At 35.5% G+C, this 24,927-nt stretch overlaps 1 protein-coding gene and 1 non-coding gene across 7 annotated transcripts in view; one reads left to right on the plus strand and one right to left on the minus strand.

The window, feature by feature from the left end:
- The window catches only part of CD2AP (CD2 associated protein), a 181,888-nt gene that overhangs the window by 138,605 nt on the left and 18,356 nt on the right, over positions 1–24,927 (plus strand). For all 6 annotated transcript variants that reach the window (XM_058306855.2, XM_004452795.5, XM_012523058.4 and 3 more), the window contains 5 exons: positions 6,204–6,308; positions 8,266–8,302; positions 9,574–9,636; positions 22,477–22,642; positions 23,401–23,543. In XM_058306855.2, coding sequence (XP_058162838.1) covers positions 6,204–6,308; positions 8,266–8,302; positions 9,574–9,636; positions 22,477–22,642; positions 23,401–23,543 — 514 coding nt within the window. The remainder of the gene's footprint in view (positions 1–6,203; positions 6,309–8,265; positions 8,303–9,573; positions 9,637–22,476; positions 22,643–23,400; positions 23,544–24,927) is intronic.
- LOC111762815 (U6 spliceosomal RNA) lies at positions 7,982–8,088 on the minus strand. Its single transcript, XR_002795835.1, has one exon. It is a non-coding gene; the product is annotated as a U6 spliceosomal RNA (small nuclear RNA).

Raw genomic sequence — 24,927 nt, forward strand, 5'->3', positions numbered from 1 at the left:
GTAATTATTAACCCCATGAGTTTACAGATATATTTAGTTTATAATAATGTAGTCATACAGTATTTGTCCTTGTGTGTCTGGCTTGCTTCACACATCCATGTTGTCATATGCGTCACGACTTTATTTCTTCTTATAGTTGCATAATATTTCGCTGTACTTGTACACACAATTTGTTTATCCAGTCATTGGTTGATTTGGCTGCCTTTTCACCCTTTTGAGAAAGTCCTTTGAGGTGCAAAAGTGTTTCATTTAAAGGAGGTCCCATTTATCTATTTTTTCTTTTATTGCTTGAGCTTTGGGTATAATGTTTAAGAAAGTATCACCTAATGCAAGATTTTGAAGATGTTTTCCTACATTTTCTTCTAGGAGTTTTATGGCTGTCACTCTTATATTTAGGCCCTTGATTCATTTTGAGTTAATTTTTGTATAATGTGTGAGTTGGGGGTCTCTTTCTTTCTTTTGGATGTGGCTATTCAGTTCTCCCAGCACTACTTGTTGAATAGACTGTTCTGGCCCAACTGGGAGGCCCAACAGCCTTGTCAAGAATCACTTGACTCTAGATTTTGAGGATCTGTCTCTGAGTTCTTGATTTGGTTCCACTGGTCAATCTTTAGTCTTTATGCCAATACAATGCTGTGTTTATCACTGTAGCTAAGTAATATGCTTTAAATTCAGGAAGTGAGAGTCTTCCAAATTCATTCTTTTCTAAAGACATTTTTGGCTATTTAGGGCTACTTCCCTTCCAAATAAATTTGATAATTGGCTTTTCAATTTCTGCAGAAAAGGCTGTTGGGATTTTTATTGGGATTGTGTTGAATCTGTAAATCATTTTGAGTAGAATTGACATCTTAACGATATTTAGTGTTCCAGGTCGTCCAATCCATGAACATGGAATGTTCTTCCATTTATTTAAGTCTTTTTCAGTTTGTTTTAGCAATGTTTTGTGGTTTTCTGAATATAGGTCCTTTGTGTTCTTGATTAAATTTATTCCTCAATATTGATTCTTTAGTCACTATGATAAATGGAATATTTTTTTCTGATTTCTTCCTCAGATTGCTTATCAGTAGTGTATCAAAACACTGTTGATATTAATACTTGAGTATTAATCTTGTGTTCCACCAGTTTGATAAACTAGTCTATTTCTAGTAGCTTTCTTTTTTAGGAGGTTCTGGGGACTAAACCAGGAGCTTGGAGATGAGAAGCAGACACTCAACCACTGAGCTACATCTGGTCCCTGTGAGAGTTGTTGTTTTCATTTATTTGTGTTTTTAGGAAATACTGGGAATCAATCCTGGGACCTTGTGTATGGGAAATAGGTACTTAACCACTTGAGCTATATACACTCCCCTCTAGTAGCTATTTTGTGGATTTTGCAGGAATTCCTAGGTAAGAGAGCATATCATCAGTAAATAGGGCACAGTTTACTTCTCCCTTTCCTGTTTGAGTGCCTTTTATTTCTTTAGCCTAATTGCTCCAGCTAGAACTTCTAGCACAATATTGAATAACAGTGGTGACAGTGGACATCCTTGTCTTATTCATGATCTGAGTGGGAAAGCTTTCAGCCTTTACCATTGAATACAAGGCTAGCTGTAGGTCTTTCATATATGCACTTTTACCATATTGAGAAAGCTTTGTTCCTATCTTTTGTAGTGTTTTCATGAAGAAAGGAGGCTGTATTTTGTCATGCCTTTTCTGTATCAATGCAGAGGATCTTGTGAGTTTTCTTTTTTAATTTATCACCATGGTTTCTTACCCTAATTGATTTTTCTTGTATTGAACCATCCTTGCATACCCAGAATAAAACCAGCTTGATTGTTGTGTGTAATTCTTTCATTGTGCTTTTGGATTCAGTTTGCAAGTATTTTGTTGAGGACTTTTGCATTATGTTCTTAAAAGATATTGGTCTGTAGTGTTTTTTTTTGTTTTGTTTTGTTTTTATAGTATTTTTGTCTGGTGTTGGTAGTAGGGTGATGTTGGCTTCATAGAATGAGTTTGGTCCTATTCTTTACTGTTCAGTTTTTAGGAAGAGCTTGAGCAAGATTGGAATTAGATCATCTTTGATTGGTAGAATTCACTTGTGATGCCTTCTGGTCCTGGGCTTTTCATCTTTGGGATGTTTTTAATGACTTTCAGTTTCTTAACTTGTGATTTGTTTGTTAAGGTCTTCTGTTTCTTCTAGGGTCAGTGTAAGTTGGTTCGTGTGTTTCTGGGAATTTGTCCTTCTCATTTACATTGTCTAGTTTTTGGCCTAGATTGTTCGTTATATCCTCTTATGAGCTCTCCTATTTCTGTGGAGTCAGTGGTAATGTCCCCCCTCTCATTTCTGGTTTTATTTGTTTGTGTCTTTTCTTTTTTCCTCTGTTGATTTTGTTGATCTTTTTTTTTTTTTTTTAATTTTTTTTTTAAGATTTATTTATTTATTTAATCCCCCCCTCTACCCCGGTTGTCTGTTCTCTGTGTCTATTTGCTGCGTCTTGTTTCTTTGTCCGCTTCTGTTGTCAGCGGCACAGAAGTGTTGGCGGCACCATTCCTGGGCAGGTTGCACTTTCTTTCTTTTGCGCTGGGCGGCTCTCCTTACGGGGCGCACTCCTTGTGCGTGGGGCTCCCCTACGTGGCGACACCCCTGCGTGGCACAGCACTCCTTGCGCGCATCAGCACTGGGCATGGGCCAGCTCCACACGGGTCAAGGAGGCCCGGGGTTTGAACCGCGGACCTCCCATGTGGTAGATGGACGCCCTAACCACTGGGCCAAGTCCGTTTCCCGATTTTATTGATCTTCTGAAAGAACCAACTTTTGGTTTTGTTGATTCTCTCTATTGTTTTTTTGTTCTCAATTTCTTTTATTTTTGCTCTGATCTTTACTATTTCTTCCCTTTGGCTTGGCTTAGAATTATTTTCTGTTCATTTCTAGCTCCTCCAGGTGTGCAGCTACTTCAGTTTTAACTACTGTTTTTTAATGTAAACATTAAGGGGTGTAAATTTACCTCTCAGCACTGCCTTTGTGGTGTCCCATAGGTTTCAATATGCTGCCTTCTCATTTTCATTCATCTCAAGATATTTGCTGAATTCTTTTGCGATTTCTTTCACCCATTGATTAAGTGCGTGTTGTTTAATCTCCATATATTTTTACATTTTCCCTTTTTCCATCCATTATTGATTTTCAGCTTCATTTCCTTAAGATCAGAGAAAGTGTTTTGAATAATTTCAATCATTTAAAATTTATTGTCTTATGACTCAACATATGGTCTGTTCTAGAAGAGAATTCATGAACACTTGAAAAGAATGTATGTCCTACTATATTGGGATTCAGTGCTCTATCAGTATGTTAGGTCTAGTTCATTTGTCATATTCATGCTCTCTGTTTATTTATCCTCTGTCCAGATGATCTATTCAGTACTGAGAGTGGTGTATTAGAGTCTCCAACTCTTATTGTAGAGACATCTGTTTCTTCCTTCAGTTTTGCCAGTGTATCTGCCAGTGTGTATCTTGGGGCATGCAGGTTAGGTGCAGAAATATTTAGTTATTTCTTCTTTGTGAATTGCCCCTTTTTAAAATATATAATGATCATCTTCATTCCTTATAACAGTTTTTCATTTAAAATTTATTTTGTCTGATTATATTATTGTTATTCCAGTTCTTTTTTGGATACTATTTACATGGAATATATTTTTCAACCTTTCATTTTTAACCTGGTTATGTCTTTACATCTGAGGTGAGTCTCTTGTAGACAGCATAAAGATGGCTCATATTATTTTATACATTCTATTAGTCTTTTTCCTTTGATTGGGGATGTTCAGGCCTTTAACAATCAGTATTACTGCTGTAAAGACTTTACTTACTTTATCATTTTGTCCTTTTGCTTTCTCTTGTCATATCTTGTTATTGTCTATTTTACCTTTAATTTACCCTTCTTAATAATCTTGATTTCTATACTCTTCTCCAAGTCTTTTGCCCTTGTTTCTTCATTTCAGGCTCCAGCACTCCCTTTAGTATCTATTGTAATTCTGGTCTTTTGGTAACATATTCTCTCAGTTTTTGTTTGTCTGTGAAGACTTTGAATTCACCCTCATTTTTTAAAGTCAGTTTTGCTAGATACAGAAATCTTGGTTGGCAGATTTTCTTTTTCAGTACCTTACCTACCCTCTTTTTCTTTTTAGTAGGTATTTGGTATGGAGCCCAGGACCTCGTACATGGGAAGCAGGCACTCAACTACTGAGCTACACCCTTCCCCCAGCCTCATTTTTGAAGGACAGTTTTGCTGGACCCAGAATTCTTGGCTGACATTATTTCTCTTTCAGTGTCTTAAATACATCTTACTAATTTCGCCTCCATGATCTCTGAGAAGAGATTGGCACTTAATCTTACTGAGGTCCCTTGTTTGTAATGCTTTGCTTTTCTCTTTCTGCTTTCAGAATCCTTTCATTATATCTGATATTTGTCATTCTGAATAATAAATGTCTCAGCTCTGGGTTTATTCAGATTTATTCTGTTTTTTTTTTTTTTGTTCTTTGTCCTTCTTGGATATTGATATTGATATCAATATCTTTGAGAAGTTTTTGGTCATTATTTCCTCAAACCTTCTTTCTACCCCTTTTCCATTCTCTTCTTCTGGGACACCAATAATACGTATGTTTGTGCATTTTGCATTGTCATTTGATTACCTGAGGCCCTGTACCATTTTCCATTTTCTTTTCTTGACTTTTCCAGTTGGGATGGTCTGTCCTCAAAATCACTAATTCTGTCTTCAGGTGATTCAAGTCTGCTCTTATGTTCCTCTAATATATTTTAAATCTCATCCATCATTTCTTTCATTGTATGTGCTCTGTTACTTTTCTTTGCAGACTTTTGCTCTTTATGCTCACCCAGTGTCGTCCTAATATCCCTATCTCTTTAGTCATATTTTCTTTCAATTCTTTGTATTGATTCAAGAAATTTGTTTGATTATCATTGATTAATTGTCTTAAATCCCATGTCTCTTCAGGATATTTGCTTTGTTCCTTTGGCTGGGCCATCTCTTCCTATTTCCTAGAATGGCTTGTAATTATTTGCTGATGTCTAGGCATCTGAATTTGTTGGTAAACTACTCTGATGGCCAATTTCTCTCTCTTGCCTAGTGGTTTGTTCCACCCCGCCCCCGCCCCAGCTCTTCTTTGATATTGGTTCAACTTCTTTTAAGCTTTTACATTTTCCCAGCTTATGAAAATTGGGTCGGGGCTCATTAATGGGGCACAGATTTTCTTCCAGGAATTTGGGTTAAGAGAGATCTAAAAGTGGTTTTTCTCCATGCCATTTCCTTTCCAGCCAGCAGATGACCCTTGTCGGTTCACCTTTCCACTGAAGTGTTTATTTCAATCTCTGCTTTCCTGTGTTTTCTTCTCACTTTGAGCCGAGGTCAAAGTGGGCTCAGCTGACTGAATTCACTGAAATATAGCCATCCTACTGCCCCTCTCTTCTCTCCTGTAATAGCTGACAGGGAGGAAGACATCTGTTCTCCTTTCAGTGGGCTTCAGTGAGCCAGGGATTTTCTCCTGGCTGATATCTTGGCTGTGGGTGTTTGGTAAATCAGCCTTAGTTGTTTCGGGTTGTTCGTCTCTCTGTCCCTTGCCCTCCTGGAAGTTGTATAACACTGTCCTGTTCTGCTGACCCCCAACAGGTCCCTCGGCAGCTTTTCACCCTTTCTCTATTGTTTCTTTGAGAGAGTTGAGCCCTGCCTACCTATTCTGATGCCATCATCCAGGAACTCTGATTATTTTTTTTAGTATCTAATGTATTGAAAAGGTGAAGTTTGAAGTCCCCTCTTTTCCTCCCTCACCCTTGCTCTGGAGACTCCCTTTTTTCTTTCCCCCTTCCCCATTCTGGCTTCCAGCTTTCTCCCCTCCTTTTCCCTCTTCTGCCTACTCTACCCCACCCCAACCCACCCCACCTTTCTTCCCTTTTCCTCTCTCTGCTCCTGAGAACCTTTTTTCCTTATAGACTGAATTTTTAAATTATTTGACTTAAAAAAAAAAAAAAATGAAACCTAATAGTAACAAATTTCAGAAGTAGTATTCATGTAACGTTTTGTTTTAGGAGGACCTTATGATCTGTTTAGGTAGTTTTTTTTCCTTGTAAAACTAATGGAATTAAATATTTTGCTATTTGTTGTAAATTTTTTCCCATTTAAATACTTCCTATTATTGTAACTTTTCTGTTTTGCCTGTTAGGACACTGGAGAAGCTGGCTGGTGGAAGGGTGAACTTAATGGCAAAGAAGGAGTATTTCCAGACAACTTTGCTGTTCAGATAAATGAACAGGATAAGGACTTTCCAGTAAGCTTTTGTTTTTCAATGGTGATAATAGGTTAACTAATCATCAGTCAGTATTTTTTTACAAAGAGAGTTTTTTGTGTTATTATTGAATAATTTTTATAAGAAGGTGTTAAATTTAGGTATTCAGGTAAAAGTTGTTTGAATTATAGGACAACAAAACAGTGTTTCAGTTCTGTGCTCCATTCTTTCTTCCCACAGAATGAATCGACAGTTAACCTTAGACTTACTACTTTATCATTTTAAAAAAAGAGGTGAGGGAGGGGCTGACCACAATAGTTAAGTAAATTAGGACTTGGCTGGGGAAAATTATGTTTTTATTTTAATTTTGTTGAAAAGCTTTATTTATTTCTTTTTGGTATAAATATTCTCCTTTATTCATAGCTAATAGTTAGCATCGATTACTGGAAAATTTTAGTACACATACTCTTGCTTTGTTTCTCAAAATACCCATTACTCATTCATATTTTTGTATTCAATTTTTAATGCTAGTTTTATTTTTCAATGTGTTATTATTGATGCGATAATTCCATATCTAAAGACATAATCAAATATTTGGGCATAAAAATCTCTATGGGGGAGTAGATGTGGCACGAGTGGTTGAGTGCTGGCTTCCCACATATGAGGTTCCAGGTTCAATCCTCTGTCCTCGGTACCTCAAAAAAAAAAAAAAGTTTAAAAAGTCTGTGTATATCTTTCTGTTTGTTTGTTTGTTTTTTGAGATGCTGGGGCTGGTGGTCGAACCTGAGAGCTTGTATATGAGAAGCTCGTGCTTTACCACAGAACCACATTGGCTTTTCCCTGTGTTGGTTTTTTCATTTGTTTTGCTTGTTGTTCATTTTTGTTTTTTCAGGAGGCACCAGAACTGAACCTGGGAGCTCCCATGTGGGAGGTGGGAGCTCAACTGCTTGAGCACATCTGCTGCCCCATCATAGCATTTTTAATCATGTAAAAAAACCAATGTGTTGTTTTTTTTTTACAGGTTTTTATTAATAGAAGTTGTGAACTTACAAAACAATCATACATGTGTAGAATTCCTATGCAACACCCCTTCACCAGCACACCTTTGTAGAACATTTATTATAGATTATGGGATAATATCATTGGATTATTACACTAATTACGGTCTGTAGCATACATTTGGCATATTTTTTCCATAACCCTCTATTATTAACACAGTACATCTTTGGCATTGATGGAAGCATATTACAGTATTGCTGGTAACAGTAGTACATAGGTTACCTTAATTGTATTTTTCCCATGCTTCTCCATTTTCCTAGCACCCTGCAATAGTGATGTACATCCATTCACATTTGTACTATTTGTACTATTGCATTTGTACTATTAACCACTATTCTCATCCACCTCTGGGTTCACTGTGTTAATCAGTCCCTGGAATATTCTCTAGCTTTCTTTCAATTGATAACTACCCTTTTTATAGCTACAATCCCATTTATAAACCAGCTGCTACTCCCTATAATGTGTTACCATCAACTCTGTCCATTTCCACACTTTTACAGTCAGGTTAATTAAAACTTCTACATACAGTAAATATCAATGACTGTTTGTAGCCCTCCTCATATCTCCTAATAACCTGTACTCTATAACTACATGTATTCACTCCCCGCATCCAGTTTACATCAGTAAGACCATGCAGTACCCGTCCCCTCTGTCCAAAAAATATGAAATGCTTCACAAATTTACCTGTCATCCTTGCACAAGGGCCACGCTAATCTTCTCTGTATCATTCCAGTTTTAGTATATATCCTGCCAAAGCAAGTACTTTATTTTTTTTAAGGTATGTTGATACTGCTTTTATTCTGTCAACACATTCTTGAGGGATGACAAGAAGCAGAGGCTCTGCCTTCTTGACAGATTCAATATTTCTGTCTCATGATGGTTAACTATAACTGTTTAATATCTAACTGTTCTATCATTTTTGCCATTGTTATTTTAACAGAAACCAAAGAAACCACCACCTCCTGCTAAGGGCCCAGGTATGTAAGAAACTCAGTATTCAGTTTGTTATTTTTCATATTTTTAAATATTAAATGATAAAATTGAGTCTAGGGAGTGTATGTGGCTCATGTGGTTGAGTGTCTGCCTCCCAAGAATGGTCCTGGGTTTGATCCCTGGTACCTCCTAAAAAAACAAATGAACAAACCGACAAAAAACCCAGCTCCCCCTGAGAAACATATGTAGCTCATGTGTTAACTGGTTAAGTACCTACTTCCCATGTACAAGGTCTTAAGTTCAGTCCCTGGTACCTCCTAAAATTTTTTTTTGAGTCTAATTTAACCACACATTTTTATTAGCAGAAATAAATAAGATGTGCTATATAAGTTTCCCAAAATATCTAAGATTGATTTTCAGAAACTTTGCATTAATATTTGTCAGTAATTTAAGTACATATGAATAAAAGTAAATAAAGTAAAAATAAATTTTTTCAGATATATAATAAATATAACAAGATATTTTAAGTTATATTTAATTCTTTTAATAAATAAAATTGATCAAGCTTAAACCTGTTTTAGAAAATAATGTATTGACCTCACCAATTATTATAGCTATTATACCTTTCAGATCAATTCTGTTTGCTAATGTGTATAACAAAGAACTAATACTAATTATTTATCTACTCTTCCTTCCAAGAGTATGTTAAGGGTGAAACAAACTAGAAAAGTTTTAAAATAATTAGTTAAATTACACATTGTAATATCTTCTAGATTTAAAGATCTTTAATCTGATTCCTTATTTCCATAAAATCTCCAAATTTCTGATTTTTATTAAAGTGCCAAATAATATTTTGTTATTTTTATAGAAGTTGATATTGGATTCTTATTATAAAGCTATTTTGTTCATTATAGTAGCCACAAGCCACATGGGGCTTTTAAAATTAATTAAATTCTTCAGTCGTGCTAGCCACATTTCAAAGTACTCAATAATAGCATTGGATAGCACAGACATAGAACATTTCTACCATCTCAGAAAGTTCTCCTGAACAGTGTTGTTGTAGAGAATATGAACACCTTCGTTTGATAAAGGAGAGAACTGAAACCACAGAGTTTTACGTAGTCAGGGTCATAGCTAATTTGTGGCAGGTTCAAGTTTAGAAATTGAACTCAGTGATTCAATTAGATTGTTCTTTCTGTTAAACTATGCTTTTATTCAATGTTATTTTTTAAACTGACTTTTCCTTTTTAGTAGTGCAATTGTCTTTGTGTTCTCATATTATGAAAAAAAAGTAATAACTCAATTTTCCCCCCAGCTCCAAAACCTGAATTGTTAGCTGCAGAGAAGAAGAATTTCCCTATAAAGCCTGAAGAAAAAGGTAAGGCAGATTCTTCCACTCTTGGAAAAACAATTTTTCCTTTCAATTGAAACGTGATAGTGAGTCATTTACACTGATTTTTAAATTTTTAATGGGTATTCTGTCTGTACTTTGCAATTTTTGGAGTTCTCTGGAAGACAGTAGTTCAAAATGGATAGTAAATGAAGCATTTACTCAAATTGATACCACTTTATGTTCATTTAAAAATTAAACCATTACCTCAGGGAGGGTGTAGTATTGGATCATATTTGTTTTAAATAATATATAAGAGAATGAAATATTAAAAATTATACTTCGTTATTTCCATAGTGTCTTAGTTATCTTTCAGATCAAAATTGAAAGTCCAAACTTTGAAACCCTCCTGGAACTGTCTCCCAAATTACATCTTTGGTATCATGTTTAATTCTTTTTATTCACTAAATAGATCAGCCACACTCCATTCCTCAAATATGCACATTCATAGTTTCATCTCTTTATCATTTCCGTGCTCAGCATGGAATGCTTTTTTATTCTTATTTTTTTGCTTTTGAGAATTTTTAATATATTGCTGATACAAACCAATTTATGCTTAATAAAAATATTTCCTTTGTGGGCCTTGGATCAGTTTATTTTATTACTTGGCTATAATATCTGTCTGACAGGTATTATTCATAGGATATTATACATAGGATACTATATATATCTCACAAAGATATGTAGATCCAAATGTAAGAAGTATACTGCTGCTTTTCTAGCTGCGTCTTGGTATTCTTTTTTACAGTCCCCTTTACCATGTCCTGGGTATGGAGTATGTTCAATAGGAAAAAAGGAACTGACATTTGTTTTGGAGTGCCACATAGAGCGGTGTAAAAATGCGGAGGAGAGAATGAACATAACAAAGGACCCATTAGGCTTTAGTCATTTATGTGCTAACTTTTATCTACAAATTCTCTATTTCCATCTTCCCCCCCTCCCCTGCAATCACAACCATGGGAAGACCTTAAAAGGCTGCCAGCATCCATCCTGATTCCACTCTGGTAGAGACAATATCTGTGCATATTTTTGTTTAAGGAACATTTTTTTCAAAGTTTATATTATTGTAGTGGTGCTGGAATCTGTCTTCTTGTTTTTTAGTTCATATGTATGTAGATGATTCATAACTTTCAAGGAGAAATGAAGCATCTGTATGCTTATGATGTCAGTCTGGGTTCCTAATTAGCATCATGAGGAGGAAGAATTATGCTGGTGAATGTTTCTTTCTGAGGCTTTCTTGTCTCTGCATCTTAGCATGCACTTGAGGCTGGGTTCTGTTGCCTATATAAGACTACCTCTTAAAGAAGTTGGTTGTGGCTACTGCTGTTTCTAGTAGCATCATTAATTTATTCACTCATTCACTGAGCTAAAATTTAATGACAGCCATTCATTGTCAGAGTCTTATTCTTGATTTTCTGAGCAGATATGTGCATAAAGGCTCACAGCTTCACCCACCCAGTATGCTGCTGATTTCCAGTCAGTGTTTGGTTGGACTTATCCTCATTTATTGCTTGCTTTTGCACTTCGCTCCTTTTGCATTTCACATTTTCTGGCTAAAATACATTTTTAAAGTGTTTCCTTCAGGGAGGATCTAATGCTGGAACATGTTTTGCTTGTTTGAAAATATCTTCTTGCTTGTATAGGATTCTAAGTTGACAGAATAGGGGTTCTTGATACATAGTTCAACATACTGTCTAAAATGGAAGTCTTGGGAGTTTACTTCTTCGCTTAGGAGCATGTTTTTTTTTTCCTTTGTAAGTAAGAAAAAGAGTGCTTACTTTACGAGAGCAAACATTTTATGAAAATTAAAATGTAGTAAAAAGATACGATTTTCTAGTTCATATGCTTGCCATAGAACTTTTTTAAGATGAACTCTTAATTTGTATGAAACTTTCCCGTTGAGGACCTTATGAATAAAAAACTAGAGGGCAGAAATAGTCAAGAATTTGAAGTAGCAACAGTTCTATAGCAACAAGGCTTACAGGTATTTCAGCTTGTTTTCACAACTGTACTTGCATGATGTTATTCTAAAACCTTTTACACAGATGTTTCACCACACTTATATTTCCTTATTATTGTTAGAAATGGTCTGATCTTTCCTAGGCTGCCTGCCATAGATTTTTAAACAAATGATTATTTTTCATATTGTAGAGTGATTTGGAGAACAGTGTTCAAATATGCTTTGAATTTGTTCTATGTTCTGGAACTTTGATGTAATTACAGTTAACTTAGGTATAGAATTAATACCAAGGTTAGTTTGTTTCAGACTCATTTTAAGGTCATTTATAGTTGGAAGTATTAAACTCAAATACCTTTTCATCTGTAACACATAGATTCTTTTTCAGTAGGTACTGAGTATTGAACCCAGGACCTTGTATATGGGAAACAGGTGTTCTACCACTGAGGTACATCTTCTCCCCCATAGGCTTTTTGAGTTCAGATCTGTGGCTGGGCACTATTATATTTTATGTTAGTGGGTTTACCTAAAAGGAAATAGTAGTTCTCTAAGTTCTATAAAGAACATTTAGTATTTAATATATTATTCTGGTTTGAAGCTAAAAATAATCTTGACCGCTTATGAAATATCAAACAATATTTTTCCTATATTACACTGACCTCTGTGTATTTATGAGGCAACTGGCCTTTCTAATTATTAGGATGATTTAAAAATATTTTTCATTTTTAAAATACTTTATTTTTATTTTTTAAAGATACTTAGATTACATAAATGATACATAAAAAATATAGAGGCTTCTCATATGCCCCACTCCCTACCCCTCCCACACTTTCCCACATTAACAACATCCTTCTTTAGTGTGATGCATTGCTCCAATATGTGTTCATCAATTGAAACATTGACACTAAGTATTGATTATAGTTTATTTTATAGTTTGAATTCTCTCCTGTACAATTTTTTAAGTAATGACAAGATGTATAGTGGCCTGTATGTGTCATTTTGATGTCATTCAGGACAATATCAATGTCCCAAAAGTGCCTCCATATTACACTTATTTTTCCCTTCTCCCTTGCCTCAGAACCTCTGGTGACCACTGCCTCCACATAAATGATTAAAGTTCTTCCATTGCTAGAATAACAGTAGGTCTATAGTTGAATAACAGTAAGTCTACTCTAGTCCATCATTCATTCCCTAATCCTGAGGATTCAGGGATGGTGATGCCCACACCACCTCTAATTGAGGGGGAGCTTAGATCCCATGGGGTAGATGGATAGGACAGTCTTACTTGCAGTTATAGACTCTGTCTGTTCCTTGGGATGGTTGTTGTCCATCATCATTTCCTTGTTAGTTGTCCTGGGTAAGTCCAGTGAACTGGAGAGTAGGTGTTGCAACTCTCTTGAGATTCAGGGCCCAAATGGCACATGGAAAAGATTTAAGTCTCTTGGACATAAACCTGTCAACTTTAGTACTAAGTACAGGTTCAGATAGGAGGGACAGAAGAGCCATGTGTACGGAAACCACAACTGAGTTCAACTCTATCATACTGGGGAGCATAAATTCTAGTGTAGGGCCCACTGACAGAGTACCAAACTCCAAAGCTGTCATCCATGCCTATAGTGTTTGGATGTCTCCAGAGCTTTCAGGAGCCCTACTGTTTGAGGCAATATTTATTGTGGCAGTCAGTGAGATCTTGCTGAGACATGCATAAGCATAACCTCTGGAATGACCTCCCAACTCACTTTGAAGTCTTTTAGCCATATAAACTCATTTGTCTTTATACTTTCCCCCTTTTGGTCACTGTCTTTTTCCAGTTGCATTACTGGTTGGTGGTTGGTAGTAATCCCTTGGTGCCAGGGAGGCTTATTCCCAGGAATCATACCCCGTGCCATGGAATGCATTTATATGCTGACTTTGGCTTAGAGTCAGCCAAAGCTCACATTTCAGCAACAAGGAGGTTCTCAGGAGGTAGTAACTCTTAGGCAAGCTATAATACTAGGATAAGTTTCCATTTCAAAAGTAAAGGTTCATAAATAAAATCATCAATATCAAGGACCCATCAATGGTCCATCCTCCCTCACTAGTGATTTCCCCTGTACTTGGGGGATTTTTGCTGTCGCATTAGAGAATGTAGCAGAACTCCCCAGGATGGGAATTGGATATTCTTTTGGTTATTGTATTGATCTCCACTCATTGTGACTATGCCCAATGAACACTTGAACCCTTATGCCGTATAGGTATGCCCCAGGTGAACCTCCTCCTATGCATTCCCCATGCACCAGTGATCCTCTGCCACAGCTATAACCCTTCTGTAATCCAGAACTTCTTCAAAAATGAAGCCAGGGAAGTGGCTGTGGCTCAAGCAGTTGGGCTCCCATTTACCATATGGAGGACACGGGTTCAATCCCCAGAACCTCCTAGTGAAAAAAAAAAAGGAAAAAAGATGTCCCAGACCTACGTGGCGCTGGCCCCCATGCGGCGAAGCAATGCACCAAAAAGACAATGACATGACCAGATAGGGGGGAAAAAAAGAAGCGAACTAAACAACTGAATAAAATGAAATAATAAAGTTTAAAAATGGAAACAAAATACAAAGAATTAAAAAGAATTTGAAATAGTAAAAATTAAAAAAACAAAAAAACTTTGGCATTGTCTTTCATCCCTGTAAGATCTGTTGTCTTGTATGTACAGTGACATTTTCTTCCATTTATTCCCCCAGTTCCTATTTTTTTCATTTTATCTTCAAAGTATTTTGAGGTTACAGAAAAGTCACATACAAAATTTAGGAGATTCCCATATACCCATCATCTTCCCCCATTTTCCCCTTCCCCTATTAATATTTTCATGTAGATGGAACATTTGTTATTACGTTGGTGTGAAGGGAATTGCGGTTTTGGACCATAAATTTTAAATCATTATAACTAGATTCAAACATATCTTTGTTAATCAAAATGGGAACTATTAAAATCAACACATTTTTGCCAATGAGAAACAAGTTTGTTTATTCCTGTAGAATAAAAATCCATGCTTTTGGAGTTGCTGAACTCTTTGAAAGCATTATCTGCATCCTATTGAGTGTGGAAGGGTTTTCCCTACAAAAAGTTGTCAAGATGCTTGAAGAAGTGGTTGGCGAGAAGTCAGGTGAATACGGCAAATGAGGCAAAACTTGGTAATCTAATTCGTTCAACTTTTGAAGCGTTGGTTGTGTGATGTGCAATTGGGCGTTGTCTTGGAGAAGAATTAAGACCTTTCTTTTGATGAGTGTCGACTGCAGTCATTGCAGTTTTCAATGCATCTCATTTATTTGCTGAGCATATTTCTCAGATATAATGGTTTCACCAGGATTCAGAAAGCTGTAGTGGATCAGACTGGCAGCAGACCACCAGACAGTGACCATGACCTTTTTCTAGTGCAAGTTTGGATTTGGGAAGTGCTTTGGAGCTTCTTCTTAGTCAGAGCACTGATCTCATCGTCATTGGTTGTTGTATAAAATCCATTTTCATAACACATCACAATCTGATCAAGAAATGGATTGTTGTTGCGTAGAATAAGAGAAGATGACACTTGAAAATCATGATTTAAAAATTTTTGGTCAGCTCACGAGGCACCCACTTATCGAGCTTTTTCACCTTTCCAATTTGCTTCAAATGCCAAATGACCATTGAATGGTCGACGTTGAGTTCTTTGGCAACTTCTCATGTAGTTGTAGGAGGATCAGCTTTGATGATTGCTCTCGTTTGGACGTTGTCAACTTCCAATGGCTGGTCACTACACTACTTGTCTTCAAGGCTCTTATTTCCTTCGCAGAACTTCTTGAACCACTATTGCAGTGTATGTTCTTTCGCAATTCCTGGCCAAATGCGTTGTTTATGTTGTACTTTGTCTCCGCTGCTATACGATCAATTTTGAAATCAAATTAAGAAAATCGTTTGAATTTGCTTTTTGTCTAACATCCTTTTCATAGTCTATAATAAATATAAAATAAACAGCAAGTAATAAGTCATTAGTAAAACATAAAGCAAGAAATATACATTAAAATGTTGTATAGCATAACCACATTTATTTAAGAATGTATGCCGATATCAAACGGCAAATTTCAACAATGCAAAACTGCAGTTACTTCTGCACCATCTTAATACAATTGATGTACAAATATTGAATCATTGCTACTAACTGCAGTCATTGATTTACATTATGGTTTACATTTTGGACCATACAATTTTATAAATTTTGATGAAATTAAAATGGCCTGCGTCCATCATTGCAAGATCATGTGGAACAATTCCAGCACCCCCAAAATGCCCCATGTTTCATCTCTGCTATTCCTCCCTTCTCCTCCCCTTGGGTCCCACAGCCACCACCAAGCTTCCCTCCTTGAAGAACAAGATTCATAGTTACTTGCAACAACATTGAGCACTTGACTGGCCTGTCCTCTCCTATTAGGCACTGCCAGTGCTCTTGAGAGATTCCTGCCCCTCTATTTGAGAACATGACAAAACTCCCCAGGATGGGAGTCCAATACCTTCCCGTTCATTGTGTGTGTTTCTACCCACTGAAAGAATGCACTACGACAGAATGAACACTCACATACTACCTTTAAGCCTGCTTCAGGTGCACCCTCTCCCACATGCCTCCCACATTCAACACCCTCCACCAGTAGCCTTCCCCTGTCATATTTGCCAAAAAAACATTCCCAGTGTTGTAGTTTTAACCACAAACTGCAAATCTCCAGAGTTCATCTGCTCCCTCCTCCGATACTTCCCCAGTTCCATGGAGAGTGCAACCTCCCCCATACCCTTCCCTTCACAGGCCAGTACTACCCAACGCAACAGCATCACTGCACCACTGTCATGCTGATCCACTGCACAGCTACACCCTCCCTCCTTATCATAGATTTTGTCTATATGAGCATTGGCTCAAAACCCTCTACTCCCTTTCTCCTGTAAAATATCTCCCAAACTCTAGCTCTGTGAGTCTGCTCAATTTGTTTAATTCCTATCAGTGAGATCCTGTAATATTTGTCCTTTAGTGCCTGGCTTTCTTCACTCAACATAAGGGCTTCAAGGTTCATCCATGTTATCCTACGTGTTAATACTGCATTCCTTCTTAGAGCTGAGTAATATTCCATTTTGTATATATATATATATATCAGAGCTTGCTTATCCATTCATCTGTTGATGGACATTTGGGTTGTTTCCAATTTTTGGCAATAGTGAATAATGCTGCTGTGATTGTTGGTGTGCCTATATCTGTTCCTTGTCCCTGCTTTTAGTTCTTCTGGGTATATACCCAGTAGTGGAATTGCTGGATCATATGGCAGTTCTATAATTAACTTCCTGAGAACTGCCAGACTGTCCTCCACAATGGTTGCCCATTCTGCATTCCTACCAGCAGTGGATAATGGTCCCCATTTATCCATATCTTCTTTTTTTTTTTTAACAAATCAATTTTATTAGTATTTAATAAACATAAACTTCTTTGAAGAAATATCTATTCAAATCACATGCCCATTTTTTAAATGTGTCATTTGTGTTTTTATTTTTCATGTTTTTTTGTTTTTAAAAGTGATACTCTTAATTTCTAGTAAAAAAATTATATACATCATAATGAGGAAGTTATAATTATGCAGAGACTTAGAGAATGAGCAGAATGTCTTGACTAGAAATTTGAAGCTTATTCCAGGCCAAGGTAAGAACATATTAAAAGAATGAGAGAAGACATGGCATATTCAGAAGGTGGCTATGGGCACTTTAGGAGTTGTGTTGTGAGAAACACAGCTGGAAAAATAGCTTGTACAATTGTTCTTACTCCTGGTTGTATATTAGAATTACTTGTCTTAAAGAATGTGCTAATATTTAGGATCCTTTCCAGGCCAATTAAACCAGAATTTTTATAGGGTGGCACTTAGGTATTAGTATTTTTAAAGCTTTCCGTATGACCCTAATCTGAAGGTCACTTGTTGAGGACAAAGTTGAGAACCACTAATAAAGGTCATGAAAGGCCTTTCAATGCTATGGCAAGGAGTATGTATCGAACTATTTGTTTATATCTTGCTCTGCTCCATAAAGGACTCAATGTAGTGGTAAGGGCTTAGAATTTATCCTTTAGACATATATAATATGTATGTGTGTGTCATGAACCTTTAAAAAAATCCTATTTACATATAGTTCATAAACCTTTTAATTCACACATTTTAAGTATACAACTCAATGTTTTTTTAGTATTCTTTTTTTGTTTGTTTGTTGATACTTATTATTTTATTTTGTTTTGTTTGCTCGTTGTCTGCTTGTTTTTTTTAGGAGGCACTGGGAAATGAACCTGGGACCTCCTGTGTGGGAGGTGGATACTTGACTGCTTGAGCCACATCTGCTGTATGAACTTTTTATGTTTTAGGGCTTCTGTATTAGTTTCATGGTTGCTAAAACAAATACTGTGTAGTAGGTTGGCTTAAACAATGGGAATTCATTGGGTCACAGTTCTGAGGCTAGGAAATGCCCCAAATCAAAGCGTCAGCAAGGCGGTACTTTCTTACTAAAGACTGGAGCATTCTGGGGCTGCCTGCCAGCAATTGTTCTGTCTTTGGCTTTTCTGTCACATGGCTGTGCACTTGGCATTGTTTTTTTTCTCTTCTGTTTAACTTCCAACTTAAAGTATTCCAATTATAGGATTAAGAGTCAACCTCATTCATTTGGGCTATAGCTTAATTTAAAAATACCTTCAAAAGGTCCTATTTAAAATGGGTTCATATCCACAGGAGTGGATATCTTCAGGCAGAAGGGAAATCATTCCAAATGTGAGGGTAGAGATACAGAAATGAAAAGGAACCGAAATAGGAAAGAGGCGAGTAAATCTACATACTGACTTTATTGACTTTATACAACAATAATAATGTCTTGTATGTCTTCACACAAATACAAACTGAAACAACATAGCATATTAGACAGCAGTAGTATAAATGAAGTTAAAATGTTGGGGAAATAGAAAAAGTCCTTTGTATTTGACTTCATAAATCAAGAATGTATGTTGTAACTACTAGAAATAGCAAAATAATTTATAACTAATAAGCTAACTGTAAGGGAAAAATGAAATAATAAAAAATACAAAGAAGACAATAAAGGAGAGAACACAGACAAGGCAACACAAGTAGTAAATATTAAGATAGCAACTATATCAATAGTTACATAAAATGTAATTGGAGTAAATATTCTAATTAAAAGAAAGATTGTTAGACTTTAGTAAAGAAAACATCCAATGATATACTGCAAATGAGAAACACCTTAATGATCAGGATTCAGGAAGGATTATATTGAAAGGGCAGATGAATACCTACCCTCCTCCTTGTACCAAAGTCTATTTTAATTTCCTTGTGCGCAGGCAAATACCATGCAATCATTTGGCTTAGACAATGGGAATTTATTTGCTCCTTTTTTTTTTTTTTTTAAGATTTATTTTATTTATCCCTGCCTCCCACTTACTGCTCTCTGTGTTCACTTGCTGCACATTCTTCTGTGCTTGTCTTCTCTTCTCGTCTTCTCTTTAGGAGGCTCTGGGAACTGATCCTGGGACCTTCGAATGTAAGAGGCATTCACTTGCTTGAGCCACCTCAGTTCCCTGGTTTGTTGTGTCTCTCGTTGCCTTTCCTCTGTGTCTCTTTTTTGTTGCATCATCTTGTTGCGTCAGCTCTCTGTGTGGGCCAGCTCGCTTTCATCAGGAGGACCTGGAAATCGAACCTGGAACTTCCCATATGGTAGACGGAAGCCCAATTGCTTGAGCCACATCTGCTTCCTGCTTATTGTTTTGAGGTTAGGAAAAAGTGCAAGTCAGGGCATTATCAAGGTGATACTTTCTCCTCAAAGACTGGCTTTCTGGACTGGCTGCTGGCAATCGTTGGTCCTTTACTTGTCTCAGGGGAAGGCACATGGTGGCCTTTTCTGGCTTCTCCCTTCTTCATTCGATTCCATTGATTTCAGCTTCTGGCTGCTCCGTCTGTGACTTTCTGTCTCTCTGAACTTTATTTTCTTATAAAGGACTCTGTAATATGACTAAGATCCGTCCTGGGAATACCTTAACTGAAGTAACTTAATCAAAAGGTCCTATTTAAAATGGATTCATACCCATGGCAATGAATTAAGTTTAAGAAAGTGTTTTTCTGCAGTACATACCTCCAAGCCACCACACTGGGGAAACACAAATCAAAAGAAAGCTGGTGTAGCTTTATTAATAGAAGACAAAGTAGACTATAAGGCATGAAGAATTAAGAGAGACATTCAAGACCATGTGCTTATAACAGAGTTGCATTGGAGAAAAGATAAAGTAAATGGTGTTTGGTTAATTGATACTGGTATAAAAAATAAATAAATCTTTATCCATACTCACAGTGTATACAGATTTGAATCCAGAAATAGACCCATATATCAGTAGGTGCTTACTTTAGGACCAAAGTTTCACTATAAAGCAATGGGAAAAGAACATTCTTTTAAATAAATGATGTTAAGTAAAATTGAACCCTACTTCATATCATGCATAAAAGTAAATTCCAAGTGGATTGTGGCTCTAAATGTGAAAGGAAAAACAATTTTTTGGAAGTTAACATAAGCACGTATCTATATCTTTGCATCTTGGAGTAGGGAACTGTTTAATACTTTGACACACAAGACACTATCATAAAAGAAGAGATTGTTTGGACTACACTAAAAATAGTATTATCTGTTACTAAAAGACACTGTTAGGAGTATTAAAAGTATGCTTTTGAGGGGAGAAGTGATATTACAACACAGATAACTGAGAAGGTATTCATATTCAGAATATATGAATGATTCCTACAAATAAATAAGAAAAAGACAGCCCAATAAAAAATGGGCAAGAGTCTTAAATAGATGCTTTATTTTAAGGGTGGATAGCCAAATAACCATCAAAGTAGGAAAAGTTGAACAAATTCATTACTAATCAAGCAAATGCAATTTAAAACCATAGTAAGATCCTACTACACACTCACAAACATGACTAAAATTTTTATAAAGAACACAGTACTAAAAGTTGGCAAGGGTACAGATTAGGCAGAATTCTCATACGCTGTTGATGGGAATGGAAATTGGTATATCCAATTTGGAGAACTAACAATATACCTGTACCCTGTTTCAGCATTTTCATTCCTAGTTGTATACCCAGCAGAAATATGTACTTCACATATGCACCAACATACTCATTAAGAAAGTTTATTCCAGCATTATTTGTAGAGGCTCAAATTGGAAACAACACGAATGTCTGTCTGTAAGCCAAAGGAATAAATAAATTGAGCTATATTAATATCCTGACATACCATACAGCAACAAATGAATAAACTAGAGCTGCATGCACCAGCATGAATCTTAGGAGTCCCTTGATGAAAAGTTAAAAAATAGGCAGAGAGTAGTCTGTACTCTTAGAAGACACTTTTGGATAGGAATATTGGTGTAGTAATTAGGAAGAGGCGTGAGGGGAACTTGATCTCTAAAGTTCATAATGTTTATGCACATGAAATATTCATGCTTTGGTGCCAACAATGTTTATTAATTATTTTTCTATTCCAAATCATGTAGCAGGGCACTAACCCTCATCTGAATGAATAGATTAATTATGCACAGTGTTCATATTATATAGCTATACTCTGTAGTTTATAACGTAGGACATTTTTTTCAGTTATTTTGTTATATATTGTCAGCTCTATACATTGTTATCTTGTTTTTATTCAGTTTTTCTTTATAATAACTCCTGACCCCTTTCTGTGTCCTAAAGTGTTATAACATCTCTATTTTATATAATTCTTGTAAAATATATTAGACTTTCATGCCATATGATGACCAGAGTTATAAACAGACTAAACGGTCTTTTCATGTGATTGATCCAGTGGAGCTTTTATATAAGTGATAAAATTGAGACAGTGGATTTTGTATTTTCATTGTTGAAAGATGAAACTTGTAATTTTTAGGGAAGGGTTTACCCAGGGGCCTGCAGTGTTTGTTCAGGATTCATGGTCACCAGTTTCTGATTGAAATCTTACAAACTTATTTGTAATTCTGTGACAGACATTCTTTTCAAAGGCCAAGTAAGTTGTGAAAATTATTCAGTATTACAATTCTTATTTTTGGGGTGTATACCTTAAGACATTTATATTTTAGTCACTGTATTCCATGAATATTTCATATGTGTTCATAAGTGTCCATTGTTTTTAGTACCTGAAAGATCAGGAACTATGTATGTAATTACATATAGTACCAAGAGTGTACGATGCCTTTTTGTTGATAAAATTGTTTTTATGAAGATGTAATAAAATGTTTCTCAATATTGTTTTTTTCCCACTTTATCTGTAAAATGGAAATATGTTTCGTAGAATTGCTAACTAGGTGGTGTTAATAAAATACCTGGTCATGAGAATTATAAATATATATAGGAACTGGAGTTTCTATTCATTTTCAGTTCCTTATAGATCAGTTTGAGAAAACTGTCTGGATTTACATCTAGATAACATTGTTTGCTGCTTATAATAAAACCATATGTGCTTATATTTGAGATAGAATAATACCCCTAATATTGAAGAATCTTAGGTAACAAGCAGACATCATTAATTACAAAATTATTAATGGTCCTCTTCCCTCCCAAAAAAGTAAACTTTTTTTTTGATATTTGGGCTTACTATATTAAGTTATCACTTTAAAAACAAAATTAAATTTATATATATGCATACGTAGATTGAGAGAATGAGAGTTAATGTTTTTCTCTCTCATACTTTTACAACTCTATTAGAAAATCTCAACGGTTTTGATTGTTGTTAAATATATATATATATATATATATATATATATATATATATATGTATGTATTTTTAAAATTACTAGATGAAAAATCAGCCCTAGAACAGAAACCTTCTAAACCAGCTGCTCCACTAGTCCCACCCAAGAAGCCTACTCCTCCTGCCAAAGCCAATAATCTACTAAGATCTCCTGGAACAGTGTACCCAAAACGACCTGAAAAACCAGTTCCTCCACCACCTCCTGTAGCCAAGTAAGTTTAAAATTTGAAATCGATTTACCTGTCTTTAACCTAAACGCCTTTACTGTCTTTCTAAATCCCAGAGTAAATTTTAAACTTTCTTACTTTCTGTTAAATGTTAATCTTATATTCATTCTTGGTGAATATACTCTTTTTTTTTTTTTTTTCAACATTTCTGATTATGTGGTGATCAGTTTTAGAGCAGAGGTTTACTTTTGTGGAAGTAGTTTTATAGAACAGAAAATAATCATTGTTAAGCTATTGAAATCATTAATGTTTTTATTTATTTATTTTTAACGATTTATTTATTTATTTCTCTCCTCTTCCCCGTCCCCCCATTTGTCTGCTCTCTGTGTCCATTCGCTGTGTGTTCTTCTGTGGGAATCTGTGTCTCTTTTTGTTACGTCATCTTGCTGTGTTAGCTCTCCATGTGTGCTGCACCATTCCTGGGCAGGCTGCACTTTTTTTGCACTGAGCAGCTCTCCTTACAAGGTTCACTCCTTGCTGTGCGGCTCCCCGATGCAGGGGACACCTCTGCATGGCATGGCACTCCTTGCGTGCATCAGCACTGCACGTGGGCCAGCTCCTCACATGCATTCAGGAGGCCCTGGGTTTGAACCTTGGACCTCCCATGTGGTAAGCGGACGCCTATCCATTGGGCCAAATCTGCTTGCTTCCCTCTTTAATGTTTTAAATCATAGTTTTAATAGATGGTCATACATATTCCACAAAGAAGTGAGTTTTGCATATCTTTATTTTTCTCATTTCAGGATTAATGGGGAAGTTTCTACCATTTCATCAAAATTTGAAACAGAGCCAGTATCAAAACCTAAGCTAGATTCTGAACAGTTACCACTTAGACCCAAATCAGTAGAACTAGATTCCATTGCAATAAGGAGTTCTAAAGAAACAGGTAAGTCAACATGCAGAAAGGTAGTGCATTAATAAAAAGTTGTCAATATATTTTTCAGCAAGTATTTAAAACAAGCGAATTGTGTATGCAATTTGTGAGAAATTCTACAATATAGTGGAAATCAAAAGAATTTTGTTTAAAATTTGTCGCCAAAATGGAAAAATGAAACTAAAAGAAGATAAATGGCCCAATGTTTATGGTTCACCTAAGTTTTCTTACTGGACAGAGGAATGAGATGGATGTTAAAAGATCATCTATCAGTCTATCCATTCAACAAAGAATGACTTAGGCAGAGATGAATGTATTTTATTTTTAAAGGTTTAAAAATAAGGAGATGGCACCTCTTTCAGTGGCAGCACTAGTTTATGTTTAAAGAAGAATATTTTTATTTGCCACTTAATGAGGAAGATACTTTTGTCTCTAGCATAGGAAATACAGGCTTTCTGAATCTCTCTATTTTGTATCAGCAGGCTTTACTATTTTGCTAAATGTTGTTCCTTAAGTTTTTTAATTCTCGTTATTCAGTTCTAAACTGAACTTTTCCCAGGCCTTTTAGTTGTAAAATGCAAAACTTGAAACAGAAGTCTTGATAAAGCTCTCACTATTAAAAGCATAGTGCAGTCATTACTTTGTGTATGGTTATTATTTTTTATGGTACTTTGCATTTGTTTTTAGTTTTTACTTTTTCAAAGCACTTTTTTTTTAAACATATGTTCTTATTTTATCTTTATAGTAACCCTAGAAGGCAGATATTTTTCTCTTACTTTGTTTTCAAACAAACTAAGCTAGAGATACATCACATATCCAAGTTCACATAAATCCACAGAAAACTCTTGGAATCTCCTTTATATTTTTTACAATTTAAAAATTTATTTAATATTATCCTTTTTATCTTCAGTGATAGCATTTCATATATTTACATTACAACTTGAAGGGCAGTTACACTTAGATGCTTTTTGTAACTGTATTGTAATATTTGCTGCTGTATTTTGATTTTTCAGATGATTTTATTTTTCTTCCATTTTCTCAGTTTTGCTAATACAAAAGCTTTGACTTATACATGGACTCCTTTAGTCTTTTAATTTGAGTGTTTTATAGATACTTCCATTATATATTTGGATCTTGTGTGCTGTGATTAAAACCATAGTCATTATAAATTACTGGGAATTGAGATGCTGATTGTATGTTAGAGGTAAGAATATTCAATATGTTTTATCTGGTGAAAATTGTCCTTATTTACTGTTAATTAAATGAAAAATAACAAAAATCCTCTTCATACTCTGTTTTAATGAGATTAGTGGTAAAAAATATATAGAATTCTGTCAGTTCATTCTGTTTTCATTTATGATTTAAAATGTAGATAGAAATATATTTTCAAAAGTAA

This window comes from Dasypus novemcinctus, chromosome 11, assembly GCF_030445035.2.
Source record: "Dasypus novemcinctus isolate mDasNov1 chromosome 11, mDasNov1.1.hap2, whole genome shotgun sequence".
In the NCBI taxonomy this organism is placed as follows: domain Eukaryota; kingdom Metazoa; phylum Chordata; class Mammalia; order Cingulata; family Dasypodidae; genus Dasypus; species Dasypus novemcinctus.